The sequence below is a fragment of the Oenanthe melanoleuca genome, chromosome 2 (genome assembly GCF_029582105.1).
Source record: "Oenanthe melanoleuca isolate GR-GAL-2019-014 chromosome 2, OMel1.0, whole genome shotgun sequence".
In the NCBI taxonomy this organism is placed as follows: domain Eukaryota; kingdom Metazoa; phylum Chordata; class Aves; order Passeriformes; family Muscicapidae; genus Oenanthe; species Oenanthe melanoleuca.
The window spans coordinates 50857945-50885218 of NC_079335.1; the positions used below are offsets into that span (position 1 = coordinate 50857945).

The 27274-nt window shown below is 38.9% G+C and overlaps 1 protein-coding gene across 1 annotated transcript; it reads left to right on the forward strand.

Annotated features, from left to right (window-relative positions):
- The first annotated feature begins 872 nt into the window (after positions 1–872).
- VAPA (VAMP associated protein A) lies at positions 873–26883 on the forward strand. The gene is made up of 6 exons (XM_056483342.1): positions 873–1305; positions 17831–17983; positions 20546–20649; positions 22660–22740; positions 25003–25179; positions 26083–26883. The coding sequence occupies exons 1-6, from the start codon at positions 888–890 to the stop codon at positions 26239–26241; spliced, it is 1092 nt and encodes a 363-aa protein (XP_056339317.1). The 5' UTR covers positions 873–887; the 3' UTR covers positions 26242–26883.
- The last annotated feature ends 391 nt before the right edge of the window (positions 26884–27274 follow it).

Consider the following 27274-nt stretch of genomic DNA (forward strand, 5'->3'; position numbering starts at 1 on the left):
CCGGACAGGGCTGAGCCGCGGCGCGGGGAAGACAGACTGGATCGATGAGCCGAGACCAATGATGTGAGGTTCAACAAGACCAAGTGCCTGGTCCTGCACTTGTCACCCCAACCCCTGCAGCGCTAAAGGCTGGGGGAAGACTGGCTGAAAGGTGCTTAGTAGAAAGGGGTCTGGGGATGCTGGTCAACAGCAGCTCAACATGAGCCAGCGTGCGTCTGGGTGGCCAAGAAGGCCAACGGCATCCTGGCCTTTATCAGGCATCGCGGCCAGCAGGACCAGGGCAGTGATTTCCTCCCTATATATAGCATTGGTGAGACTGCACTTGAGAGCCGTATCCGAGTCTGGGCCCCTCAATTCAGGAAAGACTCGGGTGCTGGAGTGTGTCCAGAGAAAGACAACGATATTGGTGAAGTGTCTGGAGCGCATCTCCTGTGAGGAGCAGCTGAGGGAGCTGAGGGTGTTTAGCCTGGAGAAGTGGTGGCTCAGGGCGGTCCGTATCTCTCTACAGCTGCCTGAAAGGAGGCTTTGGCCGGGTGGGGGTCGGTTTCTTGTCCTAGGCAATTAGCAATTAGTACAAAACCTCAACTTCCACCAGGGGAGGTTTAGGTTGGACATAAGGAGTAATTTATTCACAGAGTGATTAGGTATTGGAATGTGATGCCTAAGGAGGTAGTGGAGTCACGGTCCCGGGAGGTGTTTAAAGAAAGACTGGACGTGGCACTGAGTGCCGTGCTCTACCTTTCAGGGTGGTGTCCGGTCACAGGTTGGACCGAGGATCTCGGAGCTCTTTTCCAACTCAACTGATTCTGGGATTCTGACTCGCCACAGCCGCCAGAGCGGGAGGGAAGGGTGTGTGAGGGTGTGTGTATATGTCCGTGCGTGTCCCGATGTCTCTGTGTGTGGGACAACCCCGCAAAGCGCGGGTGCATGCGCACAAGGAAGGCCGGGGCAGCGCGCCGCCGCTCTCGTGCCCGCGCAGGGGGCGGTGCTGCCGGGGCGGGGAGGGCGCGGGGCCGCGCTCGGGGGCGCGCAGCAGCAGCGGCAGTGCCCGCCCTCGGCCCGCGCCCCGCCGGCAGCGCCCGCAGAGCCGCGCCGAGACACCGCCCGCCCGCCGTGAGGGAGCGGCGCCACCGCCGGCCCCCTCCGCCCCTCCTCCTTCTCCTCCGCCTTCTCCTCCGCCTCCTCCGCCCTTCCCCCTGCCCCTCCTCCCGCCGGAGCGAGCGAGCGAGATGGCGGCCGCCGGGGCTCTGGCGAAGCACGAGCAGATCTTGGTGCTCGATCCGCCCACCGACCTCAAATTTAAAGGTGAGGAGGGGGGAAGCCGGCGCGGCGGAGGGGAGCGGGGCGGCAGCGCGGGGTGTCCCGCTCCGCCCGGGCGCCGGGCCGCGGGCGGGCGGTCGGGTGCCGCGTTCCCCGCTGCTTGCCGCGGGCGGGCCGCGGTGCCGGGCGCTGCCCGCCCGCCGGGGGATGGGGGGCGCCGCCGAGCCGGCGAGCGGGATCGGCCGCCGCCATCTTGGGATCCCGCGGGGATCCGCGGTGCCGGGTGCGATCGGCCGCCCCCACCCAGCCCCTGCCCCCGCCCGCCCGCCGTGTCACCGCTGCGCTCGCAGGCCTGGCCCGGGGACGCGGCTGTCGCTCTCCGGTCGCTGGCGGTGCGGGCTCCCTCTGGCAGCAGCGGGCAGGAGAGGCCCTGGAGCGGGCGGTGGAAGCCTTGCGGGGTTCCGGGCTTGGCGAGGCTGCCGAACGCCTGGCCTTGTCCCACTTCTCTCAGGCGGGTCGGGGCCCCGCTGTCCGCGCGTAGCTGGTGCGGCTCTGCGCCGTCAGTGCCCGGCACCCGGTGCATCCCAGCCCGGCAAAGGGCTCCCCGCCCTTTCCCCTGAGCTGTCATGTCTCAGGCAGGCTGTCGGAACGTAAACAGGGAGCTCGCCTCTTCCCTGGGAATGAGGGAAATGGAATGCGTGCCTTTCGGAAGTTTTATGTGCGCTGTATGTTGCGTGCCGACCGCATGGCTGTGACTGCTGGCGTGCTGCTGTCAAAATAGGTCCCAGCTAGTGTGTGCCTGTGGTTTTCTCTCCTCATGAATTAGATAGTTGTGAAAGGAAACGCTCTGTTAGAAGTGAGTGGTCGTTGAAAGGCAAGGGCATAAAGAAAAGCGCGTCAGAACATGTAGTTTTTGTGATGATATGTTATAGTGTAAGGGGCATTGAGAAGAATCTCAGAACCTTTCAGATGTAGAATCATCAGTATTAGATTTTCTTTTTTAAAAAAGTAGTTGATATTATGTGTACTTACATTTTTAAATGTTGTGTCTGGTGTCAGCACATGTATGTGCCTAATCCTGTACATTCTTCTGTTTTTCATTATTAGTAGGCTCGTTTTTCATTGTTTTAGAGGACAGAGTGGAATTTATGATGTTGTAAAAATCTTCCACAGACAATTAGAACAAATCAATATTTGTATTAGAAAAGAACACTGTATTCCCCCAAAATACCTTTGGTCTGGCCTAGCATTTAGAAAAATTAGCAAACTATACTTATTTTATTGATTTTGTCAAATCAATTACACCCCAACATCTGTCTAATTATGCATATTAATTTTTTGATAGCTTCAATTTAATTTTTTTTTAAACTGCACTTTCACACAGAGTCAAACCCGTTGCAGATACTTGTCATTTTCACTTGGGTTTTGTGTTGTTAGAGTGCCACCGGTCTGGCTGCACTCACACTTCAGTATGCTGTGTTCAGAACAGGTTAGGGGAAAATGCATTCTTTTAATTTTTATTTTTTTTTTTTAATTAAAAAAATACTGTGTCTAATTCAAAGCCTGCAGATGTTGAGATGTCTTTGAGCTGGAACTAAGCTGTATTGGTGTGATATGAAACAATGTGCTGATAAAATAAATACTAGATTAGAAATTCTGTCTCTGTGAAGCTGTTGTCAGTCAGTGATCTTTATTGTGCTGTGTGTTTATGCACTTAGAGAATGAAATGTGTATTCTTTAGGCATAAACTTTGGTTTCAGGCTAATGCATATATATAATGAAAATTCCTGTAGAGCAGACTAAGCAAAAAAAAATATGAAGCATAATGAGACTGCAGCACTCTCTATTACTGTACTATTGCAGTAATATACTATAGAAAGTGCTATCAATTGAGAGAGCATTGAATGTACTCTCAAGAAATATTTTTTAACTGCTGATTCTTTAGAGGAGTTTAAAAAGGTTTGTGGGCCACAGACTAACCCAGTTCTGAAATACTGTGTTGAAGAATGCAGTATTGGCAATAGGGAATTCTGAGTGTCCCCTTTTAAAAAGTTACAGGTTAGAAAGAAAGAGAATATATGACTGAGAATAAATGTAGCATAGTGTAGGAAAAGCATAAAAATTTGTTAAAAGATTAAAACTGTGCAAGTTTTTTCAGTGCAGCAGGTTATTCAAAGTTATTTTACTGGTACAATCATCCATTTTTCTTGTTACTAATGCTATTGATGCATATGTAACAGAGATCCAGTTTAAGTCTAAACATTTAAATTGAACAAATCGTTTGGTTGGTTTTCTTGCCTTGGGAAGTTGTGGCTTTACTGACCTTTAGGGTAACAGTGAAATGTGATAGTGTGCCCCTTTACAAACACCTATTTCATTAAAAGGTACATAGTACTTATCTTAAGGAGTTGTTAACAAGGCCTTAAATTAATCATTGCCTGATGAAACTGCTTTTTAAAATTAATTAATATAATTTACAATGTCAGCAAAAATAAGGTCTATAGTGCATTTATCCTTGAATTTTATTCAGCATGATCCAAGGGGATTTCTAAAGAACATGTCCTGTGGTAGATAACACATTATATAGTTCCCTTGGTGTCCAAGATTGCAATCCTGTTTTATAGTGCTTATAGTACTAGAAATTTCAGACATTAATAGTGTTTGGGTCATGGTTAATTCCCTCTGTCCCCCTTCAGTAGGTAGGTTTCTTTGGATTCTAAAAATATTGGGAATATCTTAAGAAAAAACAAAAACCAAGTAAGTATTTTTCATAGTGTTGTGTAAATGTGACAAGGGGAAAATTTGTACTTAAAAGTGATGAAACAAAGAGGAGTTGGTAAGCTACATAATACCACTTTCAGACACTCAGTATGGAGCACTGAGAATTTGCAAAATTCTGGTGCCCAGGTTCTTCAGCCATATTGCTCCTGCAGATTGGCTTTCTTTTGTATTCTGATGTATTTTGTTTAACTTCTCAAATCTGAAGTTGTTGGAGTTTATTTAGGACTGAATAGGAAGAATTGAAACACAAGACACTTAAAAGCAACGCATTTGGAAGGTGGAACATCTGCTTCTTACTGATGTCTTCTTTGTGTGACTCATATATGTAATTGTTGGTAGCTCTATTTTAGTGAAGAGTATGGGAATCTGGAGTTGGTGCCCTGTGAGTAAATATGCTTTTAAAGTATTTTTTTTTGTAACCAGTCATGTACTTTAATAGCAACATTTGAAGTTTTAAGTTCAAAAATTTGTAGCACTTTTACGGAAACTCCTTCTTCTTTAAGGCAAAGAAGCCAATTTTGCAATTTTAAGTAACATGGATTTAAGTCTGTCTTGGATTATGGTCCTTTTTAAAAAAAAAAATTAAAAACCTTCTCCAAATGTTTAAATCAGTCATAAGACAGGCTTCTGCAACACCTAATTGAAAATCAACACTAGTTGATCTGATGAGCTTTGGAAGATTAGTAGACAGTGTTCAGAATTTGAATTTCATGTGATTCAGAGGTGTCTGACTAGCAATAGAAAATTTTAAAAATGCCTGAATATTCTAAGTTGATATGCTTTATTGAAGTTCTTGCTTACAAGTATCTGAAGTCCAGTTATGTTACCTTTGTAAACATCTCAAAATAATGAGCCACCCTTCTCCTTTAGCAGACTAAAATAAAATTTGAAATGTGCAGTAATTTTTTTTTTTTTGATGGGTTGAGTTACTAGGAGAGATCATTGTGACAGAGAATGTTTTAATTTCTGATTGTTGTTCTGAATCATAGAATCTAGAATTGTCAATGTCTAAAATCAGCTATCAGCTGGTGTGTCTTCAAATGACTTTTCATACGAGGTAGAGAGCACTTCCCTCAAGTATTGCAGCTTATTCTGAAATGCACATTCCCACAACCTTTTAAGTAATACAAAAATATTGCTGTAGATGATTTTGTTAACATTACACTGCTATTGGTAACACTGAAAGCCATGGGATATGTATTGCTGCAAGTCGAGAAGGTGGAATTTAAAGGCAAAAATAGCTCAATGTTAAATGCATCCCCTGCCCTCAAGGTCTGTTGCCAGAATTGGCCTTTTGGTGTAGGCAGAGTTTGAAGTACTGGAATGTGATCTTACTGCCTTACTTATGTGTATTTTGATTATGTCAAATTTTATGCCTGTTTTCACCCTCTTCAAAGTACCAGTAAATTTGTGATGTCCCAATTTTCTAAGTTAGGTTAGGAAAAAAAGGTGATTGGGATGCCAGTTTTCTGGTATCTTCATTCAGGAACATTTCTGAAACTAAACAGTGAGAGTATAGAAGGGGAAAACCTGGTTGTAAGTGATTACTAATATAGTTGTGACCTTCTGATACTTTGAAATGGTTCCATTTAAGTTAATATTTTTGCTGGCTGAGGATTGCATAATGGCAATAAAATGACTCAGTATTCAACACGTAGTCTGACTTTTTTTTCCTTTTAAATACAAGAGTGATTCTTGGCATTGGTTCTTCCTGTGTGTATACTTTCATTGTTTCATGGCTCAAATGTAGTATTTTTTAGTATTTTAATTTCTTTAAATTATTTGTATTAATGAAAATCGAAGCACAGGATGATTCTTGGGAATATGTTGAGGAAGAACAAGGAAGAGAACGTTTTTTACCTGATGTTGCTTATTATTATGTTATACAATCGTCTCTACCACTGTGGTAGACTGCATTTAAAACTGCCTTGTAAAAAGGGAGCTATATTGATCTGTGAAGTCAGGTGTATTATAGTGTTAGATTATATTTTGGCAGAACTAGTTTGTCATTTGTTTTAAGATTCAGTAATGGAATATTTTCCTGTGAGGAGAGAGGTATACAGCAGTGAAGATTTAGAAGCTTTGTCCTTTACCTGAAATTTATAGGGCTCTGTTTTGTTTAATATTGTTGTTGCTCCAGTAAACAGTGAAACACTATCCAAACCTCATATCTTGTCCTTCTAGTGTGTACCAATGATTATTGATATAAAAGCTTCACCTTTGCTTTGTAATTACTATAAAGTGCCTATTCATGCTGCTTGTTGATAGCTTAAGCAGGTGCTCATCTGATCACCATAAGACATTTTTATTAATATTATAAAAACATTCTGTATTATGCATGAACAGTGTACTGTTGTTCAAGGCCAGGTTGAAAAGTAGAAAGTTTGAGAGGAGCTGTTTTATTGCATCAGTAAGTAGGTCTGAATATTTAGTGCACTGACTGTCCATTGTGGAAATACGAATTGTTCCTGTTTTGTCCTGACCATGGGTTGTGAACGTTTTACTTTCTGACCAACTTCATCTTTGGGAGATGTTTGTTAACCAGATCTTTGTGACCATCAGTCACTGAAGGGTTTTGCATGCTTCCCTTATAAGCAATGAATACAAGTAGAAAAGGTTTCTGAAGAGAACTTACTATATTAAAAGCCAGCCCTGATGAATTAGATAAGTATTACACTTTCCAGTTTGGAAGCTGTCAGTTAACAAAGGCTTGTGGTGTCAGATGAACCTGATAAGTGAGTGTAAGCTAATTTCTTTAAAAATAAAAAAATCAGCAGAACTGCTCTACTAAGATGATTTCTGAGGTAGTATTTCTGGAAATAAAAATGCATAAACACAAGTTAGAATTTTACTAACTTTGTTTTTCTTGAGGTGGTAGGACTTGGGGTGTATCTTGGCCTCTAGCTTCTCTTGCCTTTTAGTGTTGTTTTGGATTGTATAAGGTTATTTCCTGGCATTTAGAATTATTTAGCTATGTACGTGTAATTTAATTTTAGTATTTGAAAGTATTTAGAAATAGATGGTTATGGCAAATAGGTATTTTCGGTTCATTCCTATATGAACAAGGTTTTGTGAATTAAGATAGTTTGCTGAATATTATCCTGCTGTAGGACTTTGTGTTTAATAATATGGCAGAGGAAGAAAATAAAAAGTAAGTGTTTGCATGAAATTTAAAAGAATAGTCAAATCAGAATTTTTCTCTCCTTTGGTTCTGAAAATGTGGTCTTACTTGGATTAAAATCTTATTCTGACACTTCAGTGCTTGAATTGGTCTTGCCTCAATAGTGAGCAAAGCCTTAGAGGGAAGAATAAAGACATTGGGGTAGATGGAACATGGAAATAAATGCAGTGTCCCAGGTAGAATGAGGCAGTCTGATCTGAGACCTTCTCTATCTGTGATAGTGGGGATTGCCCTGACCTGTGTGCAGGACCTTGCCCTTGGCCCTGCTGACCCTCATGAGATTGCCATGGGGCCACCCTTCAGTCTTGTCAGGGTCCCAGTGGATGGCATCCCTTCCCCCCAGTGGAAACACTGCATCGCTCACTTGGTGTCACACACAGCCTTGCCGAGGGTGACGTCGCTTCTACTGTCATTGTCAGTGTCATTGATGAAGACACTGAATTATACTGCTCCCAGTGTGCATCCTTGGGGGATACAGATACCACTTGTTGCTGGTTTTCACTTGGACATGCTGGCATAGACTGGAACTCTTTAGATGAATCACCCAGACAATTCCATGTCCATCTAACAGTCTGTGCATCAAGCCCATATAGCTTTAATTTAGGGGTAAGAATGTTGGGAGAGACCATATTAAAGGCTGTACAGATGTCCAGGTAGGTGACATGTGTAGCTCTTCCCTGTCCATTGATGTCCACCATGGAAGGCAACTAGATTAGTCAGATAAAGTCATGATAAAGCCATGTTTGCTGTCACTAACTCCTTGTCTTCAATATATTTTGATATATTTTTGAGAAAAGTCTGTTTGATTTTTCATTAATGACCTTGATATGGGTGGGAGTGTGCTGGTAGTGCAAGGTTAGGAGATGTGATGAACGCAAAAAAAAATTGGATGTGTGCTAATAATAAAACATTTTCTTAGAAGTGATGAAAAAGAAGTAAAACTAGTGACTAGTACTTAATCATGGGTTTATTGTGAATGTGACAAGTCATGAAATGGGACAAATACAGGCCTGTAATTTTGTAGTGAGGGAAGTATTAATGTCAAGGTTTGGTCTTTGATAAAGCATCATCTATCTGAATGCATCCCTGGCAACACCTAGTCAGATAAAATGAACCCAAATGGGAATGATGCAAAGGCAACTTTATTAACACAAGTGAAGTAGAATAGCTTTAGCTTGTTAATCTTAGCAAAATGAAGACTGAAAGGGGATCTGATTGCTATCTATAAATACATCAGCAAGGTAAGCACCAGGGAAAAGAAAATCTATCTAGACTAAAGGATAGGATTGGTAGAAAAATGAATTTGCTTCAAGTGGCTATGAATGTATTTAGATAATGAGAAACTTAGCTGAATTTGAATCATGTCAGTCTCAACCAACTTTCTAAAAATGATGTGGGCAAAAATAATTTTACATTCATCAGGTACCATCTTAGAAGATTATTTGTTTCATGTGGACTTCAGAAGACTGCTCCTAGGTCACGATTTTACAATGTTCTTGAAAGTTTGGTAGGACATCAGTGGTCCACAATTATGTACTTAAGCTAGAGCAGGTATATTGTGTTACATTGCAGGACATTAGAATAGCTTGACTGAGATATGCTTAATTTCTTTCCTTTGTAAAAAGGAATATCCATGAATTTAAAAATCATATACATGGGAGTAACTGTTCCATATGTGAAACAAACCTAGTAATTCTAGTCCATAGGAATATGGTGTTAATTTAACATGATGTCGTGTTTAACACTATGGTGCTAGTAAGGCCAGTAAACATAGTAGACCCACAGCAAGTAAAAGCTGTTTTGGTTTTTTTACAATTTGAATGTCCACTAACCATCTACCAGGCACGTTCTATGTTATAGCTCAGGTTTGAACTCCAGGTTCCTGACTGGTCCTGAGAAGTGTGGCTGCATTAGTTCAGCTCAGTACTGGGATGTGAAGTTGATGAGGAAGTGGAGTTTGTGGTTCTGCCTCAGGTCTGCCTGATCGACAAGACTGACTAAATGCAGCTTCTGTTTGAAGCAGGTGTTTGTTTACCTGAGTGACTGTAGGAAATGATTGTACTTGGCTTTCAGTAGCTTGGGAAATGGAGACTGTAGCTGTGCTTCCAGAGACTGAAAAGTTACCCTGAAACTGCAGTGATCTCTTGGTATGTTTGGGAGGCCGTTCAGTTTTGGCTAGACCTGTCTGTAGGAGATTTTAATGTCTGGTATAGAATTCTGTTTTCACCAGGCTCTGTGTTATGAGCCAAGGTTGGATACCATGTAGCAGTCCAGCAGCTAAAAATGTTTGGTTTGGTTTTTTTCAAAAGAATTTTCTGGGCTTTTGTCCATGCTGGGATACTTAGGATTTGATTAATTTTTAAAGTTACTTTGTTATACTGTTGGGATACTGCTTGCAAGGAAAGCAGCAAAAACCATGAGAGCTTTGGTGGTCTCTTCAATGATTGTGTCTGGCCTCTTCTTAGAGCACATTGGGAAAAGTGCAAGGCAAGTGCTTTTGATCAGGTCTTCTGTGGAAAGACTGATTTTCTGTGTGCCACTACAGCTGTCATCTGAGATGATTACAAGTGTTTTGATTGCCGCTATAGAGTTTGAAGAGTATCTTGTATGTTGCAATGCAGATCAGTTAGGTGTATCCAATGGGAGATTTCTTCTATGATGATGCATATGGATTTTAAGCTGCTGGATATTTGAATATTTTAAGCAGCACATCTGGGTTTTTCAGCATCACTGAAACCATTTGTAAGCTATAGCAGGTTAAATACAAATCAAGTTTTAAAAGGAAGGGAAAAGTTATTTCTTTATTTAGTTCTGTTGTTCAGATATGCTAGTATTCTGGAAATCTAAGAACCTCTGTAAATATCAAACTCATTAGTTATCCTACCTTATGCAGGCAAAAAGAGTAGTTGTTCCAGCAGGAAGGAGCAACTATATAACATAGTCCTTACTGAACTAAATCTATACTGAAAGATTGCATGTATATATTAGTTGTTCAGGACTTTGGGGGGGGGGGTAATTTGATGATTTTAATGTTCAAATTTAGCATCACTGAAATATTTCTACTGTTCTTGTTATTTCAGCAATGCTTTGGTATGAATAATACTTTATGATTAATCCTGAAGACTTGTCCTACTAGAGTTAAGAGCTGCCAATTTTAGTATGCTCTTAATATGTCTTTGGCAAGAATAACAATGTAATCAAGTAAAGCTAATTTGCAAGTAAGAAATCTACAATATTATGGAGGTTAAGTTTAAGTTAAGAGCATCCCTTTGATATTAGTAACCAGACAGTTCTTTAGTAATGGCTCTCTTTCAATAGGAAGAGTATCAATAGACATACATGACTGACTTGGGCCTAGATTTTAAAGCTTAAGCTAAACACCAGCAGTAATACCTTTGGATGAAGTTATTCCATGTTATATCATCTTATTACTGGTGGTAGTGTTTTGTTGTTGTTAAAGCTAAAGAAATCATTGCCCATATTTAACATTAAATGCAGGACAGTCTACATTTAGTCTGTATTTTATCTAATATATAAAGAAAATAATGTTCTCTTGACCAAAATTCCTGGTAATGATCTGTGGCTGTGCTTTACCCTTGAGATAGACACTTACTGCATTTTTACTGTGGTTTCTTGGCTCCTAACAACATTTTGGTCACCAGCTGGGGTGAATAAGAAGTTTTGATCCAGAAAAAATATGTAAGGAAATGTTTTGTCTGCTTTGAAATGTCATTGTGTTGTATTTTTGTCTTTTCTCTGTCAGAATGGCAGGCAAAAGGTTTCAGCTCCCATTTCTCTTACACCAGCCCCAGTAAAGCATGCGTGCCAGCGTCTGCACTAGCACGTCTAATAAGCTGTATAACCACGTGCAAGCTCTTCCCCTTTGACAGAGGAAGATGAACTATTTTAGGATTAAAAAATGGTCACTGTCTCAGCATTTTTTAGAAAGAAAAATCTATGATAGACACATCAGCAACATGAATGTTGACAGCATGTCACCGTGGGGAGCTCAGATAAAATCTGATGTTACCCCTTGTAAACAGTGGTAGCCTAGAATCAGCCCTCAGGAATTATGGACATTGGGTGTGTCAGCTTTCTTATAAAGCCTCTTTTGCATTCTATATTTTACATGCAGGTTGAGCATAAAATATAATTGTTTCTCAAGTGCCAGGGTAGAATAAGAAGTGAAGGATTCTGTAATGATGTTCTAATATATGAGTATCTTCCTGCGAGCCATGGTTATTTGTAGGTATAATTAATCTCTCACCTTCATCCACTGATTATTCCTCATCATTCATATCCATGTTTAAGTATTAATCCATGAAACCTAAGCTATTATGCTTCGTAGACCATGAATAATTGTAATGTAGGTGATTTGTTAGAGTTGGGATTTTTCTTGGAGAAGGTATTTGAATGGTCATGATTCTGGTGTTTCAAGAGGAAGGAGTTAATTATGTTCATTGGAAGTGCATGTTATATATTCTCTTCAGATTTTTTTTGTAGAGGTCTGAATATTTATTTCTTAAAATGAATTTATGGAAATAAACAACATTCTTTTTTTTTTTTTTTCTTTTGTGTCAGGTATGTCACCTCTGCTTTTTTCAGAAAATTTTGTAAAATTCAATTTTGAGCAATGAAGTGCTTTGTTTATATTTTAAGTTTGATTTTCTTATCTGATGGGGTAGTTTTGACTTCCTACAGTACACAAGTATTTCTCATTTTTAGATGTTTTTCCTTCAGTACCTCTAGTGGGAGATGATCTGGTCAAGGAATATTTAAGTAAGCTAGACATAGTAAGTCCAAGGACTCTGGTGGAATGCACACATGAATGCTGAGGAAGCTGGCAGGTGGACAAACAAGCTGACGGGAGCCTTGTGAAGTTCAACAAAAAGCACAAAGTCTGGCAGCAGGGGAGGAACAGCCGTCCAAGCAGCAGTGCAGGTTGGGATCTGACCAGCTGGGAAAGCAGCTTTGCAGAAAGGGCCCTGGGTGTCCTGATGGTCACCAAGTTGATCATGAGCCAGCAACGTGCCCTTGCTACAAAGAAGGCCAGTGGTGTCCCAGGCTGCATTAGGAGGAATGTTGCCAGCAGGCTGAGGGAGGTGATCCTTCGCCTCTGCTCAGCACTGGTGAGGCCACAGCTGGAGTGCTGGGTCCAGTTCTGGGCTCTCCAGTGCAGGAGAGACATTGACATAATGGAGAGAGTCCAGAAAAGGGCCAGGAAGATGATGGACTGGAATCATCTCTCTTGTGAGGAAAGGCTGAGAGAGAGGTGGGGCTACTTCAGCCTGGAAAATGGAAGGCTTGGGAGAATCTTACTGATGTATAAAATACCTGAAGGGAAGGGTCTAAAGAGGATGGAGATGAGTGCCCATGAGCAGACCAGAGGCAATGGGCACACCATGAAACACGGGAGCTTCCCTCTGAACATGGGAAAACACATTTTTACTCTGAGGGTGACCAAGTAGTGGCACAGGTTGTCCAGGGAGGCTGTAGAGTCTCTATCCTTGAATGTATTCAGAGGCGTCCTGGCCATGGTGCTGGGTGGCTGGCTGGCTGGCTCTGGGTATTCCTGCTTGAGCAGGGAGTTTGGCCCAAATGACCTCTAGAGGTCCCTTCCAGCCACAGCCATTCTGTGATTGCTGTGTCAAATGATGGGAAAGAAAAACAATTAAATTTTGGCCTAATTAAAAAAATTCATATTATATCATATATATTATATGATTTTCTTATGTTAACTTACTCTTTCTTTACTCCATTGTTACATTTGGTTCTGGCAGAATGAGTTGCTGGACAACTTATTCTGTTCCTCTGAGGTGTATCTAAAAGTCAGTTTACTTGGTCTCAAAATTTGCTTTCCTCATTTACAATATCACTCTTAGTTTTTGTTCTGCTAACTTGAACTCATTTCTCATTTATTAGGGCTCAAACTGTCAAATGCAGTAAATGAGTTTTTTTTGTCTGCCCAACCTGACTTTATTGTGCACCCAAAGAAAACTACACTGAGTTTGTTTTAGTTGAGGTGCATTGGAGTGTTTTGTATATTTCAAGTGCTCATGGAAATTCAAAGGTGATGCACCAGCTGTGAAAAACCAGCATTCTGCTTAAAGTGTATAATCTCCATAGTTTTTGAAGTTAATACTGTAACACATTTTAAGGAGTTTGGATTCCTTTTGCATGTCTGTGTACTTTTAAAATGTGTACTTACATTGTTTTTAGATGTGTCTGAATGTATCATTTTGCTGTGCCAATTTACAGCTTAAATAAACTTTAATTCAATGCATGCGCTAGAGTATTTTCTGGCAGAGTTGGCTTAGATATTGGCTTTTGCAACAGCTACAGTTCATTGTCTTAAATTGAAGAGGGCAATATGCTTAACATTTAAGCTGTTTCATAAAATGCTGTTGATTTTGCTTAATAATGCATGCTCATTTTTGTACAACTCTACAAGGGATCTGCCTTCTAATTATCAAAGATTTTGTGTAATTTAATACAATTATAATTTCTTCTTATCCAATTTTATGTAGAGGTGGTATTTTAAGGTAGGCTTTTTGTTTACATTATGACAGCCTTACTAATTTTGAATGGAGCTTCTTGCTTATCAAACCTGCTCCTTCTCAGAACTGCTTTGTTTGCTCTGTACTACCAACAGCTAGAGTTACTGACATGGGTCTCTCACCTTTCCTAGGAGTATCAAGTCTGTGGAGGTTTATCTAAGCTCTTCCTTCCCACACTGGGAAGGAAGGTGTGTTCACATAATCATTTTTTTTCCCTGATGTTTGACCATCTCAGATGGTAGAAAAATGGGTTTTGAAGCTGGGTCAGTGAAGGAGAACTGAATCTGAAGTGAAAATAACACTATTGATAAAAAAGATCTCTATGGGTCCTATCTGTCCAGTAATACTTATATTTTGGTTTTACTGCAGCATAACTGGCAAGCTTGTGGCAAGCTGGAAAACTTGGCACTGTTTCAGCAGTAGAAACTGGCTCTGCAGAATCTGTGGCATTTCTTCCTGCCCACTAGTTGCTGTAGTCCAAGCTGTGTAGTTGCCAGAGGCAACCCTGGCATTAATGTTGTGGTGACTGCACTGCAAGATAGCTGAAATAGAAACCCAGCACATAAAGTGTTTGGATATGTCTGGTATTTCTGACTGTGATTAGGCAGGTGTCTGTCCTTCTTTTCTAAGGCCCTTGTAAGTCAAAGTGACAGGAAAACGTGTGGCATGAATTGTCACATTTGAATTGTCCATTCAAAACCAGTGGGAACAAACTGGCACTCTCACAACCTTCATTCTGGGAAGATGCTGTAATTGGTGTCTTGAATTTACATTACTAAGAGAGTTGTTGAATTCACTATCCCCTCTAAAGTAACTCTTGAATTCCAGAGATTATTAGATTGAGATTACAGGTTTATAAAGCAGTGGCCTCTTGTCATTAGACATCATGTTACATTGGTATATAGCCTGAAGATTTTATTAGTTGAATTACCATAGCTTCTGTGTGTACAGTTAGATATAAGCTTGTCTGAGATTTAAGTGCTTAAATAAAAATCTGCTTGGACTTGAGTATTGTGCAAGCAGCAGGTGAGATGCTATTTTTGGGATTGTACTGCTGCCCTGATGTAGTTGAATATTTACTGAGATGAAGTGGGTGTGCATTTGTCCATTTTGATGCATGAGTTTGTATCCATCTTTGTCAGTTCTTTTCCTTGTTTACCTGCAGTCTGTGTAGTGCGTTCCAAACATTTCTCCTTCCTGGTTCTTCTGCCCCTGCCCCACATTTTTCCTCAAGAATGGTAGTATTTTAGGCTTTTGCACTTAGGCTGTTACTGCTACTTGTACTTCATTTCCACACTCCTCCAAAGGTAGTGGTGCTTATGTTTGTGTAATAGTGAACTCTAGAATCTTCTTCAGGTGTTGCAGTTTCTTTTTTGAAGGTTATGCTAATTTAGATCATATGGCTCCTTTGAAAGGTACTAGATTTTTTTTCCTGATTTACTATCCTTCTGTCTGTTTCTGCCTGTCCCTGCTCAGATCCATGCTGTTGGTTTGCCATTAAGATACCAAACAGCTGGGTTCTGCAGGATCAGTGAAATTCAGCCATCTTTTCGTTTTGTGCAGCAATTTATTACCACTTACTTATTAAATCTGATTGTTGCAAGTCTTGAGAGGCTTTATTCAGCTATTTTCTTTAAAGCTTTTAGAAAGCAGGTGAAAGGTAAAGCTGTCATAAGCATCCTCTAGACCTTGAAAAAGATTTCAGTCACCTCTGAAAGAAATGTCTGATTCTAAAAAATGTCTCCGAGCTAAAAGCTTTTTTTTGTGAAGTATCCAGGAAATTCAAAGGAGGTCACTGCATTCATGTACCTGGGAAAGAAAAGTAGATTTCTTTTAATTATCTGAGGTGCTGAAACTGACAGTGAATATAGAAGTAATTTGAAGAATGTTTTGAATCATATCTCATTATTGCACACTTCAAAAAGGCAGGCATGAGGAGACCTTTCATGTCTCAAAAAAACCAGAAAATCTTTTAGTTTAAGAACCAGTTTATCAGTTTATAAATTCACTGTTGCTTTGTCTTGAAACAAGGTGGTTTTACTCCGCTTTTCAAAATGAGCCTCTGAACTGTGTCTTCTTTTCCTTTGTGCAGAATGTCCTTAGTGAAAGTAGTTGAAAAGACTGAGAAGCAGAGCTCCTCAGGTTACCTAGAGTTGCAATTAAAAAAAAAGTAACCCACAAATTTGAAAGCCAGATTCAAGGTGCTGTTTGCCTCTGGGTACTGCAAAAGCAGTGGTTATTAGGTGACTAATAGCTTAGGTGATTGTTAGTAAAACTCCCAGAATAACTTCCTCAAAAATGTGCGTGTAGCTTGAAAAAAATGCGTGTTTGGGGTATTATGAGTGTATTACCAGTCTTAGAGTGAGAAGAGTATTCAGCTGCCTGGTTTTAGTTCAGTTTGTGATATGGCTGATGGAAGTTAATTTTGGTTCTCCCTCTATAGGTAAAGACAACTGAAATCCTGCAAGAACCATCAAAAGATGAGTGGCAGGAAGCTTTCAAATACTTCTGTAAATCTTGGGGGCTGTGTCAAATCTGCCTGGATTAAGAGGATGACTTATTTCATCCACCATATAAAGTCAGATCAAAAGTGAAGTTTCAGACAAGTAATACCAGTTCCTGTTTTGTCAAAAGAACCTCACTGAATGTAAACCTAGCTCACATGTATCTTCATCTACATCTCAATATTCTGATTCTCAGTAATTCTCTTTTTAGTCTTTATGTATTTGTATCTTGGTGTTTTGTGATAGGACTTTTAATGCTCTCTCAAAATCAAGTATTTGGAATGAGTTATAGAAATAAAGGCATCAGTCAAATAGTGAGCCCTCTAGTGTAGTAATGTGTTTGATAGTGGGCAGAGCTATTTCCTTCGGAGAAGGTCAGACATCTAATGGAATAAGGTGTTCAGAAAAGACTTGGCTTCTCTGTCTCATGCACTTAGTGGTTTTGTTGTACCTTGCACTTGTTTGTATCAATTCTACTTTTCATCCAATTTAATCTGAAGTTTGCTTTTGCTGTAGTTTTTTAATGGAAAAATTGTTGTGTTTCCAATACTGTTAGGAATTATTTTGTAGCAATTTAACTTGTAGTTTTAAAGAACTGTAAAGAAGGTTCTTAAAAATTAATGTACACATGGAATATTCTTAAATAAATTTCATGTTCATATGAAATACCATTTTTCTATAACCCTTGCCATTTTGCTTTCAGATGACACAAACATAAGGGAGATTAACACTGCTCAGAGTGCTATGGACCTTATTTTTTGTGCTGTTACTGTATGGCATTGTGATCACATGAAAGTGATCTCTGCTGGAAGAGGTGCTTCTGCAGCTTGATATTGAAATGATGCCTCTTGTCCAGACTTGGAAGGAATTCCTATCCTGAAGGTTTAACATAAATACAGTTTAGAGAGTATACTGCATTGAATATGTAAATACAGCAACTACTACTACTACAGTAGCAGCTATTGCTTTTCTGGGGCTCGGTTAGAGTACATGCATAAACAGAGTATCATCTCTCTTGCTATTTTGACTTTAAAAGAGGAGATTGATACCTTGTCCTGTCAAGTCTACAGGAGCTCAAAAGAGCTCCTCTCAAAAGAGAAGTTGAAATCTCAAGAGCAGTGACTATATTTTAGTCTGTGTTTTCTTTCTTTGAACAATTGAAAGAGTTCCAAAGGATGTGTTGCTTCTGTTAATGAAGAACAGTTCAGCAAAATTTACTTTTGCATGTGATCAGTACCTTCTAGGTATTTCAAATATTAAGAATGATTTGGTAAGAATATCATATTCATATTATGAACCACTTGTGCCAGCAGCTTGAGTTTGTTGTAATATTTAGGAATTCTTCATTGCTGTAATGTATGTTGTTATAACTAAAGTGATAGAGCACTCTTTGCATGTGTGTGTATGTGCCTAACAGGTGTATGATTTTACCTGCTTTTAGCAGTTTGTTGGCACCAAGATATATTTTAAGAGTTACTTGTACTGTGTAAACAGATTTCTTCTCCAGACATATATGTATATTTAAAAAAGACCAACCTTTTTTTCAGGTCCCTTTACAGATGTAGTAACTACAAATCTTAAACTACGAAATCCATCAGATAGAAAAGTATGCTTCAAAGTGAAGACCACAGCACCTCGTCGATACTGCGTGAGGCCGAACAGTGGAATTATTGACCCAGGATCATCTGTAATTGTTTCAGGTAAAAACAAATATACGCAGTTGGCGGGTTTTGTAAGTGTTTTTAAGGCCTTTGATACAGTTCCCTAATGCTTGATCTTAGAGACTGTTTGACGGCTTTTAAACACTTTTTATTTTTAAATAAAAAGGATTCCCCTCATTGGTGTGATGGCGACTTGATGTAGAGCTTGAATGATACATGGAAAAAATATTCCATGTAGAAATACTTGCCTTTGTCACATTTATCCGTGGCTCTCTGAAAGGATGAAAAGCAAATTGAAAATGAGCAGTGACATTAACAGTACCTTTGCCTCAGACTACTATATTCATGTTAGTATCCTGAAGTAGAGCATTTATTGGCTGCTCTGATGTGCTTAAAGTATAACATTTCATAGTTCATTGCCTTTAAGAAAAAATTAGTTTACAGTTGTATCTAGTTGTTCTTCTCAAGGAAATGGGAAGACTAGATACTATTCTGCAGATTTGGTAAATGATTTTTGTAGGTGACTCTCCTGATAGCATCTCTAGAATAAAGGGAATTCAAGCTGTAGATATCTCCTAGGTTCTAGAAAACTGATTGTTTTAGAACCCTTGGAGACCTGTGTAGCCAAGCAAAAGGGAAATCATGGAGCAATCCTCAGAGCTTTTCAGATTCACATTCTTAACGTCCTTTGGTAAGCATAAAGAAGCTGGAGAACTATCTGCAGGTGATATGTGATGATGCAAATGATGCAAAGAAGAATGCAAGAAAAGTTTGTGATTGATTAAAACCTTAGAGTAACTTTCCTTGTAGGAGTTTTCTGATCTAATGTGATCTGTAGAATGGGGCCCTTTAAAACTTCATTGTTGCTTACCGTGGGCAATCCAGCATCTGGGCTCATGAAGTGCTTATTCACTGACTTGGGGATGAAAAAATCATTTTTCTGAGAATTTATTTAAGATTCAGGTAGACAAAAACGTCTTTATTTCCATCTTACTACAACTTGCAGCCACTTTTCCTTAGCTGTGTGTTTGATGTGGTATCTGGGATTTTTCCAGTGGGTAGTTCAGTATCACAATCAAGATCCTGCTGGCATTTCTCTTCAGGGAATTGAATAGAATGAGGGATTACATCCTGTGTGTTTTCATAGTTGCAAATCATCCATTTAAAGTTTTAAATATTTTTGTTTTTTAAATGAGTCAGTACTAGAGCTGTAAACAATATTGTGGCTTCAGGATCTCCAATAAAGGGAAACAATGTCACACTGCTTGAGTCTTCAGTTGGCGTTGCAGGAAGTCTTTGATGTGCCTATTTCTGTATTACTGGATTCTCATGCAGTTATTCAGCTACAGTGACCTAAAAATGTTTTCAAGTACAGCTGTTTAGTTACGGTGATTCCACAGTGCTTTTCAGAACTAAGTTCTCTTCCCCAAAGTGTCAGCTTCATCTTTTTGTTTTTAGGCATGTAATTTCTTTTGGGTCATTTGCTAAGATAAGTGTGCGGATTATTTTTCTAGTGACCCACTTTATCTCATCAGTCTCTCAACTGAATGTTTTCAGTGCTGAGTCATCTTTCATATAATTAAAAATAGATTTCTCTCACATTGTTGTGCAGAGAGAAATAACTGTAGAATACTGTGGGCTGAAACTCTTATGTTCAAAATTGAATGTTGAGGCAATCTTATCTGTCTTCAGGCTGTTTAATGCATCGTGCTGATTCAGAGCCAAGCCAGTTTTTAAATTCATTGTTGGAGATGCGATTTGACAGTCATTTTAAGGAAGTCCACTGACATTTTTTAATAATTTATCACTTTTCAATTGTGAATCACTAAGTAAACTTCTTCAGCCGTGTTTTTGCATTTTTTCCAAAAATAAAAATTCTGTAAAGCTGTTTTTTTTACCTTAAATACCCTAAATTTTCTATTTATTATCCTGTCATATATTGTTTGTTAATTTGTTAACAGCAATTGCTTGTTGTTGGGTTTTTTTCATAATATAGCATGTTATTCTTGTTTCTTCACAGCTTGTTACTATTATTTCTTTACGTTTTTCCTTCTGCTTTTGCATTTTTCTAGCTGTATCAGTATCTCTGCCATAGCTTTTTCATTGCTATAAAATAGGTGCATATACAGATAACTGTTACAGGACTCCATGTAATTTTTCTTATATTTTTCTGAAACTGCTTCTGCTTCTCTTTATTTTGTACAAAGATATACTGAATTGGAATTCCCATACTGTGGAAGACATAAAGACATAGCCAAATAATTTATCTCTCCAGTTCGCTGAGTCCTCATCCTCCGATAGATCAAGTTGCAAGGCTACCCCCACTTACACATATTTAGATGTAATATTTTTTCAGTCTCTTTTACGGGATCTCTTTGTTCATATTTGTATATGAAATGTCTTTTCCTATAGTAGTTACAGAAATAATCATGTTGGCCAGACCAGACTCTGACCTCTCAATCCCTTCTTCTACAGTGTGTGCACTACCTTTGTATTTTAACTTTCAGTGTCTGTTCAATGAAGAATAAATCTGAAGTGGATAGCATGCTTTCTGTAGTGATTAGCTGAAGAATTACAGTTTTATTTTTTCCTTTGGAACAGTAATGCTGCAGCCTTTTGACTATGACCCAAATGAGAAGAGTAAACACAAGTTTATGGTACAAACGACCTATGCACCACCAAATATTACAGATATGGAGGCCGTGGTAAGTAAAAATGGAATAAAATGGCTGTTGGGGTTTTTTTCCTTAAAAAATCAGGCTTAACTATAAATGATCCGTGTTTTTGCAATTTCTTTTTGAAGAAGAATTGGGTTTTCTCTGAAAAAGTGTGACTTCAAATGTGATTCAGAGTTTAAAAAAATACAAGGTCAGTTCTTAGAACATGCCTGTAGTGATTAGCCTAGAGGTTATTGAATGGAAATAGTAATGAGTCTTAGGTAAGGTCATTTCAGTGTTAAAATATGGGCGTATTATACCTTTATATGCAGCTAATATGAAAGGGATAAACAGATTGAATTTGAAGGAATCAGGAGTATATTCAAACAACAAGCCTGAAGCTGTATGAAAATGGGTTCATTTGGTATGAAAAGTGTTTAAGTAAAATGCTGAATGGGATTAAACATTTCTAAACATGAATTAAAACATTTTCAAGACTAACATGTGTCTCCCTACAAGATACCAAGTTAAGATACCAAACTAAACACAGCACAAATGATAGATTGATTTTGTTTTAATAGAACATGTTGTAGCTTTGCTTCTTAGGCTGGGTTGGTCTGATGCAAGATCCAGAGAGAAGATACATAGGTTTTTGCTTGTTAATTCAGAAGTAAGGTGCCTGTTTCTGATTTTGCTGGCTGTTGGCAATAGGAGCAAAGCCCTCAGTTGTCAGAACATGCCTTTTAGGGTGTATGTGGACTCATATAAGGATGTCCTAAGGTGGAGGTCAACGTCGCACATGCTTCTAACTCTACAAACCATTTTAAGGAATGCTTGGGCTCACACAGGTGTGTTTGATGTTCACTGAAGACAGAGAAGGAGAGGGGGAACAAAGGATAAATACGAGATTTTATAAATTGCTGAAATCCAAGAGACCTTTTCAGGTTTGGGCTCTGTCCCCTTGTATGAAGGCAAAGACTACTGTGGCATCACTAGATTTTGTGAAGCTTTGGAGGCATGAAAGTTAACATCTGTCTGCCTTTTTGAACTGGTTTGTTTTTCTTCATATGCTCTAGTAGCTCTTGATTGTGTGGTAAATGAAGCATGCCTATTTGGTGAGGATATAAAAACCAACTTCTGAAATACCTTTCAAATAACTGCTTTCTTAGTGACTTCAGGTATAGAATACTGAGAAACATCTTGCAGAAAACCACTAACTGTAGTTAAAAGTTACTGTATAGCTAATGTTGCTGGAAAAAATAGGAAGGATGCTACGAAATACCTGAATATTTGAATCTGTAACACCTATAAGGTAACAGTAGAGGAACTATTAGAAAAATTGCTGCAGACTTCAGAGCAGGCTCTGAGCCTAAAAGTTTAAGGCAACTACATGAAGTACATGCTTTGAAAGTTAATTGTCAGTTGAGTAGAAAGATTCCATCATAGTTTATTTACTTAAATAAACTTAGAACCATTAGAATTTAAGTATTTTTTATAAATAGCTTTGAAAAATTCTCTAGGCCCAAATTGTCACATGATATGCAGTAAAAGGAGAAAGTGGTTTAATGCCTAAAATTTGAAGAACTAAAGAAATTTACTCTTAGAAATTTAAATGTGTAGAGTCACTAATAGGTGTCTTTCAATCTTTTATTTCAAATTAGTGCTTCCAAGATGGGATTCAAGAAGTACATGTATTGAGGCATAATCGGGCTTGAACTTTCTTCTCAAACTGACTGAGATGCTACTTGTTTCTTATTGTGTGTTAAGAAATCACTGCATCGTTCCCTCCCTATTTCATACAAACCTCTGATGGATCCATCTTTGCATTCAGTTTGTTCTCTTTCATTTCCAGACTTGAGTAACCGTTTCTAGCTTTTGTTACTTCACAGCAGTGAGTGTGAACAAAAAGCATTGTTCATAACCAAGTCTGAAAATTGCAGGGAGGGTAAGCACAGTATTCAGCTGTATAGGAAGCCAGTGCTGAGAGCACACTTATGAACTGTTGAGATGTTTGCATGAGTCCAGCATGTTAAATAACTGCATTAATTGTTTTCTTAGTGGAAAGAAGCGAAACCTGATGAGTTAATGGACTCCAAATTGAGATGTGTGTTTGAAATGCCCAACGAAAATGATAAACTGGTAAGTAAGGGATTAGAAACTGTCATACACTGACTTGTAGGATTCACAGAAATGTCAGGGTTTTCTTAACCTATTTGATTTAATGATTAAATGAATTAATGGAATTTATGCTAAATTAGAAGGAGGGGTATTCAGTATATAACTTCCTAAGGATTCATAGAATCATGGAACATCCCAGCTTTAAAGGGACCTTGAAATACCATGTGGTCCAAGATCTTGTCCAAAAGAGAACACTCTGTCCAACCAGGTCTTTAAAAACTCCAGTGCCAAAAAAATATCTTTTTGTTATTTTTATACTTTATAGTTTTTGGATACAATCTGTTTAATCTTGGGGGGAGGGGTTGTAGGAATTGCTTTGTGATCTGTAGTTTTTTTGGTTGGTTTGTTGTTTTTTCTTTCTTTTTGGTAAAGGATAATTTATGAGATGAAGGTGTAAGCTTCCTAAGGGTGTGTTAAACAGTAAAAACATAAAGGTTGAGCATTTATTTTTGAGGCACTTAGTTATCTATTTTCTGGGTTTAATTTTAGAAAGTGTGTAGTGTAGTGAGAGAAATGTAATGGTTTATACAAAACTACCTCCTTTTCTACTTTCTTCTAAGAAACTTTCCCTAGGGACAGAGGAGCTTACTCTTTGGTTAAAAAGTCAGCTCTTTACAGCCACTCTTAAGGGGCTTTAGGCCCTTTTAGGTCCAACTCTTTAAGGCTATTTTTGTTAGAGTGCAAGAGCTCTTCATCCTGAGATGTAAGAAATCAAGGAAGGTAGGCCAGAAAATGGCACAGCCAGTGGAACCTGGGACATGGCACTTGGAAATACAGGGGTATGGTTTGGGAGTGTGTAGGGTGGGATCAGGAAAACTAAAACACGTGAAATGGGATGTGGCCAGGGATGTGAAGGGACTTCATAAGTACAGAGTAATATCCAAAAAGAAAGGACAAGGAGAGTGAGCTCCCCTGATAAACAAGAAAGGAAAATTGGTGACAACAAATATGGAGAAGGCTGAGGTACTCACTGAGTTGTTTGCCTCAATCTTCACTGGCAATCAGGCTTGCCATGTCTTGGGGGCTCTCATGGTTGAAAAGCTGGACATGAATCTACAGTGTCTGTTCACAGCCCAGAAAGCCAATTCCTTCTGGGACTGCATCACAAGAAATGTGGCCAGCAGGTCAAGGGAAGAGATCCTTCCTCCTTCTGCTTGGCCATTGTGAGACCTCATCTGAAGTCTTGACTCCAGCTCTGGGTTCCCCAGTATAAGAAGCATGTGGACCTGTTGGAGCAAGTCTAGAGAAGGGCCATGAAGATGCTGAGAGAGCTGGAGCATCTCTTCTATGAAGACAGGCAGAGAGAGCTGGGGTTCTTCAGCTTGTAGAAGAGAAGGCTCCTTGGACACCTCATTGCAGCAACTTTTAACACAGGCACAAGGGAGAATGATTTTAAGCTAAAAGAGGAAAGATTTAGGTTAGATGTTTGGAGAAAATTCTTTTCTCAGGATGTAGTGAGGCACTGGAACAGGTTGCCCAGAGAAACTGTGGATGCCCCATCCCTGAAGGTGTTTAAGGCTCTGTTGGATCAGGCTTTGAGCAATCTGATCTGGTGAAAATTGTCCCTGCCTATAGTGGGTGGGGTTTGGAACTAGATCTTCTTTGAGGTTCCTTCTAGCTCAAACTATTATATGATTGTGTGATTTTGAGCAGAGCTGTGGGAATTAGATTGTTAATTTAATATTGTTCTTTTCACAGTTTTTTGTGGCTTTTCAAAATTTGTAATGTGCATTTCAGATGCTGTGAGACTTAAATTTTATGTTTGTGCAGCATTTTATTTTCCTTCACTATAAGGTATTATAAGTGCAAAACATTTGTATCACACATACTTCATAGGAGTTTATGACATGACCTGTTTTGCTTTTACTTTGGTTTGATTCTTACTATTGCAGGATTATTTTCTTGCTTTTATTTTCCCCTCTCAACGTTCAAATGCTCTTTGGTGTATTTTATGCTCGCTTTTGGATGCCTCCTGGGTCAATGTTAAGCAGCTAAATTATTAATTTTTGTCTCAGTAGAGTGTAGTACCAGGTAAACAGTGCAATCTTCTCTTGCTTTTTTAATACTTGAGCTAATCAGAATTGCACTGTCAGTGTGTCTGTTCAGCATACTGTAAATATAAACCTCATTGAACTGCCTTAGTAGCTTAATTGTTTCTTTTTTAAGCTGTGGATGATTTTTCTTTAGGTAAGTAAATTCTCAAATCATTCTTGATGTTTGTAGAATGATATAGATGCAAGCAAATCCGCCCCAGTACTGAACACATCTAAGCAGGATGGACCGATGCCAAAACCACATAGTGTTTCACTTAATGACACTGAAACAAGGAAGCTCGTGGAGGAGTGCAAAAGACTTCAGGCAGAGATTATGAAGCTGACAGATGAAAATCGGCACCTGAGAGTAAGTTCTGCATCCACTTATATACTGAAGAGGCTTCACTCTTCTTGATTGGAAGGTCTGGATTATAATTAGGCCAGAAGATGTATGTTCCAGCAAGTAGATAAAGCTGTCAGAATGTCAAGATTGATTCATAATATGACTATACCACTCTGTATATAATGTATATTTTGAACTTGTCCGTGACTGAGACTTTGTGATTGTCATGCATGAGACATTGAAGCTACGTAATTTTCTTCTTAAATGAAGTGGTCCTCTTTAAAGTGATCCTAGTTACTTCAAGTCTAAGTCGAAGCTTCTGAATTAGTAGCTTTTTTAAAGTGCCTTTTTTTTTTTATTAATAATGAGTGAGATCCAGAGCAGTAGCATTCTATATTGCAAACAGCTAGTGAACAAGAGCAATTGTTTGGCCAGAGGAGGTAAGCAGACACTACTTGCTTGTACCTTTATGTAAAGGTGTCGTTTCAGTGACCTGTAACTAGTTGATACATAACTTTATATGTCTTTTCTATATATTTGCTTTTGAAACAGTTCTGACAACTTCATTTGCTATGGTAGTCTTTGTAAGACCTATGAAATATGGTATCTCCACACATGTTGTTCTGATGACCTTGACACTAAACAAAGTAGATGTTTCTTCTTAACAATAAGGAATTACTGCTATTTAATTTTGACACATATTAAGGAAAAGCAGAATGCTTCATTTGTCCTAGCAAGATCTTTTGTATATTTGGTATATTTTTTATTTAAAATATGGTTTTCTATGTTCATGTTTGGATTTTGGTGTGATATAATGTTGTATGTGTTTAAATATTCACCAGTAAATATGGCCTTTTGAGTTCAGTTTTTACTATCCTAATGATGTATTTATGGTGTTTTTCCATCTGTTTTTTTTCCTCCTCTCAGGATGAAGGCTTGAGGCTCAGAAAGGTAGCGCACTCGGATAAATCTGGATCACCCGCAGCTTTGGCCCTCAGAGATAATGGCTCTAATTCTCTTCCTTCACTTCTTGTTGTAATTGCAGCCATTTTCATTGGATTCTTTCTAGGGAAGTTCATCTTGTAGAAAGAATGAGTGAGAGAAGCATGCAAAACTGCAGCTTCCTTTTTTTTTGTTGATTTTTTTTTTTTGTTTTGTTTTCTCTTGGCCAGAAAAAGGTTTGTTTACCTACCACATCATGGGTAGTACGGCCTGAGTGGCTGTTTTTGTGTACAGCATCATAACAGGCTTGGCCTTTAATGATCTCGCACGGTTAGAAAACACAATCTGAAAAGACAAACTGTTCAGCTGCTGGACAAAATTGTACATTCAGTCATCAATAGCAGGTATCTGTTGCACAGTCAGTCCTTTATGAAAATTCATAAATAAAGAATTGTTCTTTCTTTCTGTGGTTTTAATAAGAATTCAGAAATTGTTCAGAGTCTTGTAAATGTTATTTTAATAATCCTTTAAAATTTTATCTGTTGCTGTTACCTCTTGACAAATGATTTATTAGATTGCTAATCCCACTCATTCAGGAATATGACAAGAGGTATTATGGGGGAAATGGTGCCTCTTACTGTGTAAATTTTCTCCTTACCTTACTTTGCTAATATCATGGCAGAATTTCTTTCTTATTCCTTGTGAGGCATTGTTGAGAGTTCTTCATCCTTAACAGTCCTGTCCCATAATATTTAACATGACAAAAGAAATAAAATTGTTAACAGATTTTTCTGCTGGGTAGCCTGTTTGTGTGTGTCGTGCTTTTAGAGGGGATTCTTAACAAGTTCATTGTACATGGTAATTTGCTACTTGTAACAAATGGCTATTTTGAAGTTTATTTGCTTATGTCTCTGGCTTTGACTGTTGTAATTGAAGCTTGGGAAAAAAAAAAAGGTTTCCATTCCATTTGTTAAAAAAACCTAACTGTTTTCTGGCTGCTTTCAGCTACAAAGAGGATGGTTATTAAACTTGTTTTGGGACAAAATAATTTGGATATCCAGCAGGTGCAAATGCCAGACATGAATGTTTTCAATATATTAACAATTTGCTTGGATTGTGCAGGAGTGTAATAATCAACCTTCTGTTCCATCTTTGGATCTTCTGGGTGTCTTCCAGG